This window comes from Coturnix japonica, chromosome 12 (genome assembly GCF_054131305.1).
Source record: "Coturnix japonica strain WE chromosome 12, WE-NBRP24, whole genome shotgun sequence".
Lineage (NCBI taxonomy): Eukaryota > Metazoa > Chordata > Aves > Galliformes > Phasianidae > Coturnix > Coturnix japonica.
This window is the reverse complement of record NC_140674.1, coordinates 18,450,322-18,465,185: the sequence shown is the minus strand read 5'-3', so window position 1 is coordinate 18,465,185 and position 14,864 is coordinate 18,450,322. Positions and strand designations below refer to the sequence as shown.

At 43.2% G+C, this 14,864-nt stretch overlaps 1 protein-coding gene across 1 annotated transcript in view; it reads right to left on the bottom strand.

Annotated features, from left to right (window-relative positions):
• Window positions 1–3,331: 3,331 nt before the first annotated feature.
• Window positions 3,332–14,864, bottom strand: part of SPATA16 (spermatogenesis associated 16) — a 79,509-nt gene continuing 67,976 nt past the window's right edge. The window contains exons 10-11 of the mRNA XM_015871962.3: window positions 11,792–11,875; window positions 3,332–3,657 (exon numbers count right to left, since the gene is read on the bottom strand). Coding sequence (XP_015727448.2) covers window positions 3,442–3,657; window positions 11,792–11,875 — 300 coding nt within the window. The 3' untranslated portion in view covers window positions 3,332–3,441. The remainder of the gene's footprint in view (window positions 3,658–11,791; window positions 11,876–14,864) is intronic.

The window sequence follows — 14,864 nt, the reverse complement described above, 5'->3', positions numbered from 1 at the left end:
CCATATATCAAAAAGTAAAAATTCTTGGTGTGTAGGTGATCGTAATGGTCCCTTCTGGACTTAAAATGTAATACAGAGAGGAAACCACTGGAGTCATTTTTAAAAGTTAAAGTGTTCTTTTTCTTTGTTAGTAATTCTTCCTGTCTGAATATCACTCTCCTCCTTAAGCAAAATAGTGATTGTATTATTACTATAACAATGTGTCAGCATTATTGCAAGCCTGTAACTGTAATAAATGTAAACCATGGAGTTTGGATGGGTAGTGGAGACATCCCCTCCTCCCTGCCTCTACTTCCCCCAGCAGCGGTATTTAGGATCGCTGCTATTACTGGCAATTCAAAGCAGTGTGTTTGTGCTAAGAGGGAGATCTGATGCCATCATGGTTGGCGTAGCAGGGTCACCTTGAGGAAAGCTTTACAAGTGATGTGATATGTTGAAGTTGGCTTTTTGGGCTGCAAGGCTTCTGCAAACACTTTCTGATACTGATGCATGCAGCTGTTGATCGTAATAGTGTGATCTTCCATATAAAAATTGGAAGTTTTCTTGCAAAGGTGTGTGGGAAACATTAGGAAGTAGGGCGGCTGCTTCTACCTGGTGCTTCCAAGACTTCCCTAGGACCCACTGTGCCTTATTTTCTGGATGTGCATAAGAAACAAGAGGTGTGCCCCCCTAGCAGACCAAGGGAACCCTGGGGGCAGCCCCCAGCCATCAGGCAATTCCTTGTTCCCCCTCACTGAGGATCCCCATCCCGCTCAGCAATACAGTTGCTGCAGCAGTGGGACCCTCAGAGGCAGGCGGCCCCATGGAGCTGTTTTCCCTCCTCTTTCTCCCATTTCCCTTTGCTCAAGAATGACCAGATTCAAAGCAAAAGTTCACTGCTCTAATTGAATATTCTCCATATTGAGAGGGGTAAAAATAAACATTCTTCTCAGTTTATTCACGCATAAACTAGAATCATCCAAGTGTGACATCTGAAAGGAACTACATGATTATAATCTGAAATGAGAACAAAGGTTCATCTTGTGTGGTTTCTTCTTTTTTCTTTGCTGCAGACTTTGAAAAAGGAAGGGAAAGGATCCTAATACCATTAGAGCTAAAGAAAGCCAGGGCCGTGTGCCTCAGCATTAACCTTTTCAGTATTCTGCTGGCTAATTGTCCGTCCATTCCACCTTTTCCTCTCAGGTTAATGGGGTGGTTAACAGGGGAGGACAGCAACGGTTGGCCAGTTGCACTACAAAGCAAACTGAAAAGGTTGAAGCGATGTGCTGTATTATTCACGGGCTGAGCCTGGCCAAGGTATCTTAGATCTCATGTCTTCTCGTGATGAATTGCAACAAGAGCAAGAAACAGCCAACGTGAAATTGGCTCTTGTGACAATGGTTGTAGTTCAATTGGGCAAATGTAAAACTGCAGCCTGTTGTTGTTCTGTCCTTTGGGATTTAAGCTGTACAATCGCATCTAGACCCTGAATAAGGAACCAGGCTGCAAGTACAATGCAGTGTGTGTCTATCTGTCTGTCTTCTAATTTTAACTGTGGTTCGTGCTCACTGTCCCTTCTAGGGTTTGGTGCAGAAATTCTGGCATTTACAAAGAGGTGGCGATTGCAGCAGCAAGCGAAAGACTCACGAGTCAGTCTTGGGAGAGGATATTTATACTTACCTTTTTTCCTCTTTAAATTGGTACCGTGTTCTTTGTTTCATTGAATGGTTTCAACTGACAAAAGTTGCCTGGGGCCAGAGAACCTGGCTGTTGACAGATAAATCATCTTTGTGACCCAAAAAAGGATGTGATGGAGGAAAACAAATGCCCATCATTCATTTGGAAATTAGCCATTGGAACACAAGTGACCTGAAAGTGGAACTGCTGGGGAGTGGTCTTACTTGTGTGTTTGAGTAAAACCCTTGCACAAAGATTTGGGCCTGGGCTTCAACATGGGCTTTTTCTTGGATAGCAGCAACCCCCTTCTCCACGACAGTGGCTTCTTTCATATTTCTTTAGTGCTGTCTCACAGATGATTTCTTTTGACAACTGTGTTAGTCTGTGGCTTTCTGGAGGCTAAAGGGCGCTGTAGCCAGATGTTGGCCCAGATGTTTCAGACACCTTGCAGATTGATTTGGGCAATGGCTTCTCCCTCTTGCAGTGATGAATTCATCTGCAGCACCTTTTTTTTTTTCCCCCTGCCCTACCTGAATATCAGCTCTCTGAAAAGGAACTGCTGCAACGTGTCTTGGGTCTGGGGTTCTCACAAAGCCCCTCTCAAAGATCACCTGTTTTCATTGCACTTCATTCTTTGTCATCATTCCAAGTAAAAAAAAAAAAAAAAAAAAAGAAAGCATGGTTTTGCATAAAATGTTGCAGAATAGCAAGCTGGTTTACATCAAATTAAGAATATTTGCTAAGAGCCTCATGATTTACCCAACTCTGTGTTGACTGTGACTTGATGATCCGTGGGGAGCAGTCTTTCTGATTTAGTGCGTGTCTGCTCATCAAAGATGGATGATTGCCACTACGTGTCATAAAACTTCATCTGACAAAACCAACTCCATAGCAAAATAATGCTGTCTCCAAAGGGCAATAACTCTTTATTTCTGTGTCCCACGTGTTTAAGGAGCTCAAACTCGCTCAGATTTTCTCAGGTTTTCTATTTACCCTGTTGGCAGTGAACAAAGGACCATCAAAGCTTGTGCTGGTCTTTTCTTAGTTTTTAAAACTCTTTCATGAGAGCTGAGGAAGATGGTCTGTGGCAGCTAAAAGTCTGCAGGTTTTAATCTCTTATCTGTGATCATTAAGCGGTTAATTAAGTGGTTAAATACCTTTGGGGTCCTGGATTTCTAATTAACTGTGAGTGCTGGAGAGTGGACTTCTTCTTTCTGCCTTTTAAAGTCACTTTCGAATGAGAACATGTAAGGAACGGAATCCTATTTTGACGAGTGAGGTAATTTTCTTACAAAGTAAACACTGAATGAAAAGGAAATGCCAGCCTGGGGAGAGGCTGTGTGCATCACTGCAGGATGCTGCTGAATGTCACCTGATAAGGCGATCCCTATCGAAAAATATTAACTTTATTGTCTAGTGGAGGAAAAAATCGTCCTTAGCACACAGAGAAGAGCAAAGGACTCCACGTCTTTGACTGATGGGTTACATTGGGCTCTCCCCCTGTTGTTCAGATAGGCCCATTTGAATGAGCAGGTAGTTGAGTTGAAACCCCAGCCAGTGCTCTGCAGCTGCATCCAAGCCTGAGTGGATGCCCTCCCCAGCTTTTTCCTCTCATATATAGAGAGAAAAATGCATGTCTGGGTGTTATTGTTTAAATAAACAGGACAATTTGAACTAAGCCTTTCCTGGACGTTTATTCCAGCCATTTCAGGCTAATGAAATGCAGGAGTACCTTGCTCCAGGTACTCCATAGCAAGGGAAAGGTCCATTAAGTGAAGAGGTGGCCTATCCATTTGATATCTGCAGTGCTAATTCCCTTGTTGGCTGTGTGGCCGTGTCTTTAGGGCTGATGAGGGGCAGCTTTGTACTTCCTGGGCTCAGATGTTGCTCTGTGCTTTGAAGCTTCTTCCTTCTCCTTCTTTCCCTCTTTGCTGCTCTCCGCTTTTTGTTCTTCAAGTAACTGTCTTCTGTTTGGTATATGAAGTCTACAATCATCGCGATCTGCAATTACAAAGAAGTGTTAGAACCACGTCCCTTCCCCTATGGAAAAGCATGAGAAACCTTTGCAATTAGTTTATTTCAGAACTAATTGTCATTAGAAAGAAAAAGATGCGAAGGCAGCCCGGTGCGATTGGCTGGAGTAACGGTACATGATTTCATACATTTTTTTTGTCCCTTTCCATTTGGATTTCAATTACTTCACTACTGTGGAATAGACTTCTTTCATTGAAATCTGTGCATTGAATGTGGGAATTTATCACAACTCTGTCTTTAAATGGCATTGAAAAACAGCCACTTTAAAAGGGAAGGATGATGAGGAAATTAATCTCAGGCAAGTCTTTCTTGATAAGGGAAGAGAACAGAGGCTTCTGGCATTTATATGCCAAAAATCAACACATGGAGAAAAATGAGTATTCTGCAGTGCCACGGCACGAACAATTTTTCTATTAAATCAAAATGAAGTTCTGAATAAATATGTTTTCCTATGAAATATAATTCACTGGAGAACACTGTAAAAGGAGAGATGACCTCGCTGTCCCCCGCAAATAAAAACATAATTATTCTAATAAAGAGAGTATTCAGATAGCTTTGAAGACACCCCTGCAAACTGAAAATGAATGTCCATAGTAGGAAATACGCATTAATAGTACTGTGTGCAGGTTTTCGGTAAGTAGATGCTGTTTGTAGCTTCTTTGGCTATCTCTCTTCATTCAAACCCTTTGTTGGCTGCTGCAATGTGCAGTGTTTCTGTACGGTGAAGGTGAGACCCCTCTCCCTTTGCACTCCGTTACACTTAGAACTTATATAACATGAGGATCTAAAGAATCAATCTTCCAATTGCATTTTAAGCTGCAATCTTTAAACAATAAATTAATAAATCCTAATCAGTCATTTTGACACACATTGGGTGGAGCTCTGTGTTGTTATCACAACACTGAGCGTTGCCTGCAGATTAATCTGAGTGGGGCTCACTGTTGGGTTTCTTCCTATACTGAGCTGCTGTGAGGGTGTTCCTCAGCCCTGAGCTCAGAGCTCTTGCTGATATGAGGGGTGTGCATTTGGTAGGGAGCAAACAAACACACAGAGGAGCCCATGGATAGTTGCTTCTGCTCTTTGGGGTGCTCAGGAGCACTGCCTCCTCCTCCCCATGGAGCCTATAGGGGAATCTGGTGGGCTTGCTCCTTTAGTGCAGTGAGGTCCTTGCAGTAGGAGCACTCCAAGGTCGGGGCTGGCTCTGCTGTGATGTGTGAGCATTGTGGATTAGGGGAAGGCATCGTTATGCTGGGTTCATTCTTAAGGAGCTGAAATAAAAGCTCTGGCCATCATTGATCTGCCAGGAGCAGGCAGGAATGCTGAGAAAGACAAATCGCTCCATGCCAAGCTCCGGTCCGAGGACTCAGCCATACTACAAACAGCCAAACCCCCAAGGCTGTTCTGCAACAGACCAAATTAAAATGTCTCTGTGACTTCCCTCTGTGATTATAAGGAACCTGTTAGATTTAGGGAGGAGGGATTGTGTCTGAGAGAGTGTGGCAGGTGTTAAGAGGAAGGGAAGTGGGAGTACCAGGGAAGGAGCCATGTCCCCACTGCTCCATTGGGGCCATCCAGCACTGGGGACACCCCCTGACTCCCGGGTTGCACCATTGCTCCTTCACAGCTCAGTGCTGTTGTGTGCTTCTCGTGTTTACAGAATACCTGTCAGCTCCAGCACCCCAAATAAGTCCTAATATGGCATATCAGGGATGGAAATAATAGTTGCTTACATAATTGCAATGCTACTGACACAGCTGAAGAGCTGATGATGTTATTTGCACAGCAGTGATGACATTCAAACCCTCGCTGACTTACAATTACACTGTATGCTCTGAACTCTGCCATGATTTAAATTACCATACAAACACAATGAAAATACAGTCTCTTGACAAGATAAAGGGGGGAGGGGGATAGCTTAAAAATGCCTTTTTGGTGGCTGCAGTGTTCAGTAGTGCTTATTCATGGCTTTTTAGCTTGCACATTTCATTTTAAGGAAGTAAATTGGAAGCATTATGTCCTGCCTTTTTGCCTTGATTTAAAACCTCCCTGTGCCTGCTCTGCTGCTGCTCGGCTCTGCTGAGCCACCTTTGGGGCTCTCGGGGGAAAATGCTAATTTTTAAAATCAATACCTTCATTTCTTAATTTATTTCCCCCCCCCCTCCCCGATAAGCCTTTTAAAAGGAATTTTTATGGCTGGGAATATGCAGAAGGACATATGTCAAAGCCAGCCCAAACATGATTGGTACAGGGAAGTGGGTTTAGAAAGGCTTCAGACCTATTCCCAAACATAGAGGTTACTGAGTCCAAGGTTGTGTAGCTGATCCTTTTAGCCTTTTTATAGGGTCAAGTGCCACTATATAGGGTAAAGCCCTGCCAAAACTCACCCTGTGAGGAGCCCAACTTGATGATCCTTAAGATCCCTGCCAACCTTTCTATGACTTCATTCACAGTGGAACATTCACTACCATTGTTGCCTCAGAAGAGCTTCTCGTCTCTGTGGCTCTCAGAGAAGAGCAGCTGGATGAGGTGTGTTGTGTCTGCCTTTCCTCGGTGCTGCACTTTAAGGTATTTTTTGTACTGGTGCAGGGTGAGAAGGTGAAAAGCATAATTAGTGCACCGGAAGTACCTGGATGTGCTACAAGTCCATTACTCTGCTCAGTTCAGAGTTTGTTGGGAAGAGAAAAAGATCTGTGGCCCATGCAGGTACTGAGGTGATCAGTTCATTCGTAGCTGAAATGGTTTCACATTGTTCTCAAAGATTGAGCAGGATGTGTAGATACTTGTATTTTTAGAACATTGATCTCATGCAGTTCGTGGCTGCGGGGAAAATACAGATCTGGGGATGAACTGCGGAGGGTCATAGAATCATTAAGGTTGGAAAAGACTGCTAAGATCATCTAGTGTAACTGACAGGCAAGTGAAGGTAGGGTCTTGTCAGGCAAGTCAAGGTAGGGCTCCCAAAGGGATTATGATCTGATCCAGATCCATGGGAAAGAATTACACTGGTTAAGAACCTCACAACAGAGATGGTTTTTTGGTACTTTACCAGTACCAAAACATTGCTACCCAGTGCAGTGTTTGCTGTGAGCCATCCTGTTGTCTTGTGCTGTTTTTCACAGCAGTAACAATACCTGGTGGCAAATGTTTATAGGGCTGGAGACCTTCTCTAGCAGAGGGCAGCAGGTAAGCTGGCTGCTCATTTATAAGTGACAGCATGATTAGCAAGGGCTGAGGAAATATTTATCTAAATCCCTACGCGGGGACTGTTAATGCCCAGAATTGCCTGTGATTTAACAGCCAGGCAGCTGCAACCAGCTACATTATTCTGATGTTTGAGACATTTACTGCTCAATTGCCGTATTTACTGGTATTTAAAATTATCCCAGTGACTTATCTCACCCTATGGCTTGGTGGAATAGAGCAAAGCCTTTCTCATAACAAAACGTTCTTCTATTGCAGCTGTGATGGCTTCAGAATCATAAGTGATATATGGTAATAGGCCAACTAATTTGTCTGGAAAAAAAACAACAGACAGGTGTAGAACAGCAAACTTAAAACTTCACAGATCTGCTTCGGAGCTGAGCAAAGCCTTACATGCCCCAAAGCTCTCTGTTTTTCAGTAGTCATGTGCCCTGGTTTTAGATTGCATTGCTGTCCTTTCTGTGGCTGGGAGATGTTCAGTGTGTGGTTCTTAAATAGTTCATATGATATCTGGAGGGAGGGGAACAGGCAGGATGTGCTATTTACTTCCAGTATAACTGGTGTTCACACCAGTGCGGCGTCTTCACTTCTCTTGTATGTGAGAAGCAAGGAGTCAGAGACTCACATGTATAGGAGTTGATTTTAGGGACCAGGAGTACTGTTAACTCCTGAACCCCATTGTCACCTCTTTCTTACAGAAGAAGCTCTGCAAATGTCATTGTGCTTTCACTGTCCCCACAGTAGAGCTGTATTTACTAATGGGACTTTGGCTGCGGATGTTTCCTTTGTATCACCTCTCATACAGCAAGGAAGTTCTCATTTTCTATTCACACGCTCTCCTGACTTTCTCTGTCTGGCTTGAAAACTTCTCTCAGTGCCAGGTTAAAAACCTTTTAGCTGTAGTTATTTCTTATGCCGTTCCAAGCTGTTGCAATTCTAAGTTCATCCTTTGCAGAATGTTTTAATATGTTCTCTCTAAACTTAGCATGAAGCCAACCTTTGGCCAACTCTAATCAAAATTTAGCACCTCGACCTGGTTGCTCTGCTCTTTGTTTCCTTCACTTTCAGCCAACTCATATCAGTGCCTCTAATATCATTTTTCTCTTCTATTTTCACTTTCCTCTCTTTAATACACACTACAAATAAGAGTTCCACTCCTCTCCCTGAAAACCTACTTCTGTCCTTAGCCATCCCTTGATTACCCCCCTCCCTTTTTGCAATGAATCTGTGCATTCCTGAAATGAAACTTTCCAAGTCATATACACCCAATTGCGGTAGCCAGCTGAGTACTATTCAGCAGCATATCAGCTTTCCATCAACATAGTGTGAATCTCCCTCCTTGCTTCTCCAGCTGACCGAGTGCCCAACAAGTCTATGGCCTTTTTCCATGGCTTGGTTTTCAATTAAGAGATAATGTCAGTGGAAGAGCACAGGTCATGAGATAGCTTTCCCCTGCTGCCACATAAGGCAGAGGTGTAGTAACCAGAGGTCAACCACTGAGAATCCCTGTGCCTGGCTAAAAGATTACAAAATGTTAGGCTAATTTTACTTCATTTCATATTCACATCTATTAGTGCCGTTTTTGTTACATACTTATCCTTATGTAAGTTACATCTGTTCTTTTATTCGCTCATCCATGTTTGCTCTGTTTTCAGATTTATGAAACAGGCATTCCACTGAGCTCAGCAAATGATGGGCATAATAACTTATCTACATTGCAAAGTATGTGATGCCCTTGAGGTAAACTCCGATGTGAAGGTTTTATGAAGTGTCTCACATGTAGAAGTGTTTATTTGCCAGCTCCTGTCTGTACTTTGGCTGTTCAAATGATGTTAAGAGGATCCTATGAAACCTCTACGAAAGCCTAAGGGCTAAATGGAGAAGTAGAGCTGCGTTATTATCTTCAGAGAAGCACAGCCATATTGGCACCTGCTGCCCTATTTGGCTCTCCTCTCTGTGGATGTCAGAAGTTTCCGGTTGATGGGCTCTAAAGTATTTGTTTATTTAATGAAATGCCTCTTGCTGTAATATTGTGAGGCTTTATTAATGAATTTATTCTTATGAGTCAGGAAAGCAGTCCCTTGTAATAGTTCTCTTTGAAAACTGCAGACAAGTGAAGGTTTTCTGGATGGAGGGAGGGGCCTTCCTGCCCCTTTGTTTGTCTTGGATATCATAAACCTCTCCATGTTTCCACAGCTGCTATAAAGTCCTGCAGCCACCACAGAGACCTGTTTCCTTGAGTTAATTAGTGCCAAGCTTAATCATAGGCCTTACATCAGGGAGCTGTCAATACCCAAACTCACATATATCAAGGGGGATGTCCCCAGAAAGTCTGGGTGTAATCCCAGTGAATAGGGATTTGGAGAGCCTGACCCAGCCCATATTTCCTTTGTGTTCTTCAAGGACCCCTAAGATGTAGTTTAGTCTCTGTAGGTGACGAACCCTCCTCCCATGCTCTCCAGCCAGGTCCTGTAGTTGGAGTCTACAGTGCAGTAATACTGACAGAGGAGTGCTCTCAGCAGTCCTGTTCTCTTTTCTCCAGCTAATTGCTGGCTCATTTTTCTTTCCTTTGTATTTAATGCTTCTGAAAATAATTAGCCCATTTGAAAAATTATTGCGCTTAAAAACATCCATTTGTCAGTGAACTGGGTGAGCAGCGCAGCACCCAAAACACTTGAAGCTATGTATGCGTTACCACTTTGCCAGTCCTCTAAGTTCAAAATTGCTCAGATTAATTTCAAACTAATTTGATAAGCCCTCCGCTGTGACAAAGGGAGAAGTGTTCGGATGTTGAGCTTTGTGCCCGGCTATGTCAGATTTCAGCCCGAATGGCTTTTTATGGCTGTCTCTGGAATATAATGCTCTGAAAGCAGTGGTTTGTAATGGCAGTTCTGACAGACCCTTTAACCGTTTGGAAAATAGGCACGGATATAATTCTTCTGCATTAGAGGAAAAACTGTGAGTGCTTTCATTAGGTGCAACAGCTGTTTCTGTCGCAAGAGCCAAACTTCACTGGTGGTGGCGTAGCTGTCAGCTTCTCCAAGTTCTGCGTTTATAGCTGATTGTATAACTCCTTTATGTGCCTTTTCTCTTTCCAATATATGTAAATTAATTCAATAGCAAAAATACAAATAACTGCCTTTAACGGGATCTGTGAGAAGGCCCTTTGGGGACACCTGCAGCCAATGGCATATGATGGGGCCAAGAGAGCTGCTGGTCAGTGGTTCCAGCAGCAATCCATGCCACGTCAGTTTTCAGTCCCCAGATTTAGTCCCCTTTTGTAGCAGTCTCGTAAGGTCCTTTAAGCTGGTGTGACATTCTTAACTAGGGCTGATTTAAATGATGCATCATAAAACCCACCCCCAACCAAGAACCAAGCTCCCTGTGTGCTTTTCTCTGTTAAAAAAAGACAATTTCTCTAGGAACGCACTGAATATGCTGAAATGAAATGCTGGAGAAAAGTAAAGTGGAAGAGATGTATTGGATGACGCTCTCTTTTGCTTTGTTCTGAAATAATACAGGAAAGGATTTCTGTATTACGAAACAAACATTAAGTTCTGCTTGGAACAGGATGCCCCAAATCAGATGCAGTTATTCAAGCTGTCAGAAATGAAATGCAAGAATTATGTTCTCAATGCAAACAAATTTTGGAGCACCACATTTGAAAATGGCAGGGAGCAGATTTTCAGGCACGGAGCAAATTTCCTTCCTAAATATAGAATGATGCACAGCTTTGTGTGGTGTAATTTGGGCTGCCTGTCCGTTTTTAAATGTTAGCTTGATTTTTGGTTGAGATTATACTAAAGGTTGAAGTATCCAGAGAAAAAGAGAGGGTGCACATAGAGAACTTTGTATCTAATGCTTAGGTCTCTTGTCTATGAATGAGAGGAAAAACTGCCAAAGAAGCTCAGGGAATAAGTTATATGTTTATATATCATTGACTCTTTGTGTTCCTGTTGTTGTGAACATTGATTATATAGGGCAGGAAATGTATGTGTAATTGATAAATGTTATAATTGCATATTGCAACTGACGTTTGCATTGCAAAGGCTTCTCACGCAATCTTCTGGCTTCCTGTCTGGAAGCCCTAAATACCAAAGTGGGACAGTGCTGAGACCTGTTAGCACCAACGGTGCAACCCTCTGTCCTCCCATAGCAGGATGGTGTCAGTGTGCATCCCAGTCCCGAGGGAGCGACGGAATCAGTGTCAGAGTGATGCTGTGACCTGACTGCAACATTTTCCTTTCCTGGTGACACACTGCCATCCCTATTCACAGCAGGGCCCGAATTTCAATAGTGTTCAATGCCCAGAGTGAACTGCTCTGGTTTGAAGTGCTCTGTGCAAATGCGAGATGTTCCTCTTATATCCCAACCCGACCTATTATTCATTACATGGGGTCAAATTCATCTGCACAGGGAGCCAACGCACTTGACAAATACTGCAAGAATTGCCTTGCCTGGTTGCTGTGCAAAGCCTCAGAGGCGTTCACATGGCTGTTCTGCCTCACATCGCCAAAGCCTCATTTATGTTCCACTCAGGGACCTCATTTGTCCGGATGAATTTTGTTCCCCCACAGCTTGCCCCAAACAATTAACACAGTACCTCATACAACAAAGATGAAAGAGAATGACAATTACCAGCCAGAAACAAGCCACACGGGTTTCTTTTCATTAGCTAATTGCATGAGACTATTAACGTGGCCAAAGATCAGCAATAGGGTGAAAGCAAGAAATGAATATGTATTAGCGGGCAGAGCTGGAGCACTGGGAGAGTTTGAAACAGCGTTGGCTTTCAGATGGCACCCACTTCCCTTTATACTGTGTGAGCAGCTCTGGCTCAGGTGGACGTTTACTCCCCGAGGAACAATATGCTCCTCTGCCCTTTGCTGCAGGTTTTTACCTTCTCGATTTCATTCCACACACGTTCTTTATCGCTCCTTCTTCCTTCAAGGGTGTCCATGGCATCTGCCATTAACAACTGCAGCTGTGGCACCAAGATAAAAATTATCAGCGTGGAATTCGCACAGAAATAACTTCTCTAAATACACAGATTAAAACCTTATTAAAAAATCATTTGTACGCTGATGATTTTATTACTCATCTCTCACACAATGAGCACTGCCACCTCGTCTTTGCTTCAGCCATTGCGCTGTATTATTGTGGATGTAAAATACTTTACAATGGGAAAAAAAACACCTCTGGAATATTTGTATTTAAGACTATTGGCTTAAATATATGTGGTAAATGTTTATACTTGGTAAAGGAAGACTTGGACTGTAAAGAATAGAGGTTCCGTATTTCATTCTCTGCTGTCTGAGATATTCTGTGTTGTACATGAATGCTTTTTAGCATTTTCTCCCAAGGCTAATGCACCATAATTTAGGGCAGCATGTAAAACTGCACAAGAGGACAACACTAAAGCTGAGATGCTTTTACTGTAAGCTGGAAGTATCCCGCTTATTTCCCCTTCTTTTACTATCCTCTTTCTTTGCAGACCCTTCCTCCTCCCCATCATTCAGCACAGCACACCGTAAAAACAAGGCTGGCATTTTCTAGTGTAAACTATAAAGAGAAGCTGTAGGAAAATACTTGCTAATCTGTGCTTAGAGGGAAGGCTAAAGTTCACCACATTCCTTTCCCGTGCACTAGAAAATGCTTTGGGTGCTCTCACATCAGAGGTGTGAGTCTGCCCTGTTAGATGTATTCCAAAATGCTTAGTTGTTAGTGGTGATTCTTCCCATATTTGGTGCTCGTCACGAGTCTGGATAGACCTGATGATAATAATGGAGTGTGAGCATTCATACAGAAATTGTCTCTTCTTGCTGGTCTGGCAGCGGTTTGATGTGAGAGCAAGAGGAGATAAAGCTCCAAATGTCAGTGTTTGGGTTTATCTGAGCGAGATACAAACGTGCTGCCTTGAGGTTCAGGGACTGGACTTCCATTCACTTCAGCTTCACATTCTGATTGTTGGAGTTAAATTTCTCTCTCTGCATCCCAGTGCTGGACAGAGGATGCAGATGTCTTTCAAACCTCTTGGTTAACTGTGAGGGTTGGTTCTAGCCTTTTGTGGTGCTTGTGCAGCCATTAAGTTGATTTCATTGGTATTCATGAAAAACAAAACTGCAGATTTCTGCCTCTGACTCTAATGTGAAAGGAGTCAAGAAGCTGTCAGGAATTTTCCATCAGAATACTTTTATGACAGATAATCTCCTTCTATGACTCCGGAATAGACGCAGCCCAGAGATTAAGGGTATTAAGGGCGGAAGGGGCGAAGCACAAATCCTATGTCAGAGAGGAACCAGGCAGGGAAGGGCAGGATGGCTGGAGTTTGTAACTGAAATGGCTGTTTGGAGCCATCCCTGTCCTGTGTGGGTTGAGGAGCACCAGTGGGGCAGGGAGTGGGACGCTGGTCTCACAGCCCAAACCCAGTCAGGCTAAAGATGACACTGCTTTGGGCAAGAAGGGAATCTAAGAAAAGTGGCCGTTGAAGTTGGGTGGATGATGGGTGTCCCTGTGGGAAGGGCCCAGGATCTGCTTCAGGTTTATTTTCATCACTCCAAGTTTGTCACTGTCTCTGCTGGTAGAGAGAATGTGAATGTGACAGGAGGGGACAGTTGGCAAACCTCAGTAATTCTCCCAGAGCTGATCTTTTTTGGAAAATCCCCTCTAAGGAAAAAATGCTGTATTTTAATGCCTTGTCCTCATTTGGTTTTAAACCGAAATGGACTTACGTTTCTTTTTTTCCCTTTATTGTTTTTTTTTAACAAGCATTCATTTTGATTTATCATCAACAAATAGGATGACAGTGAGATCATAAACCTTGTATGAATTTTGTTTGGGGTTTTTCCTCCTTTCTATTCAACTGTTTGAGTTAACCGAGATCTTTATTCTCCCGGGGTCTGTGAATAAATACTCATCTAAAAAGGCCTCAGCTGAAATTCTCTGTGCTGTAGATTAGGACTCTATTTATTTAGTTACAGGAAGACATTTACAGAGAAGAGTTTATAACTGAAATGCCTTTGGGATCCTTGGTGGATCAGTGCAAATTGCACTGTTATAAATTCAGCATGTTTTAAGCTTTATGCAACTTATACTGTGTGTGATAATAAACATTTGACATCTTTAGCATTTTCCAGCCACACAGTTTAACTGCCTGCCTTGGTCACAAAACCTCTTCTCCATTTTACTGATGCGAAGTCAGAATGACCTCAGAGGAATTACTTTACATTTTTATTAGCGCAAGTGAGATTAGAATTCGGCCTGCTGAGTATTCTTCATAGGAGAATATCTTTAAACATATGTAGATAGTTCCTAGAGAGGTGCAGAGGAGCAGGTGGAGGGATGTGGGTGCTGCCATCCTGTGCCCATGGCGGTGGGCACTCAGAGCACCCAGATACATCCAAGATGGAGAGCAACTTTTTATGGGGGCAGATAGTGAGAGGACAAGGGAGAACAGTTTAAAATTTAAATAGGGGAGATTAAGGTTAGATGTTATGGGAAATTTTTACTTGGACTGTGGTGTCGGGAGAACTGTGGGTGCCCCAAACAGGTTGGATGGGCCCTGGGCAGCCTGAGCTGGTGTGGGCAGGCAGCCCATGGCAGGGGTTGGGGCTGATGAGAGGGCTTTAAGGTCTTTTCCAAGCTGTGCTATGATTTGGTTGTGATATAATCAGGCAAGCAGCTGCTAATGGCACCACAGGAGCTGTATCCTGCAGGCCAATGCCACCAGGAGAGGTGAAGGCCATTAATTACTCCACAGTAAAGCAGCTCTGCACATTAGTGCTTGTAGTCCTGTGTCTCGATGCTGTGGTGTCTGAAGTTTGCTAAAATATTCTGGCTACAAAGCATCTAAGCCTCCGATTACACATGCAGATATAGTTTAAGGGAAGATGACAAGACAAAAGGGGGAAAAAATGCTGAATTGATGTATTTTAATGCTTGAGATGGAATAGCTGGTAGAGATTTTCTGCCTT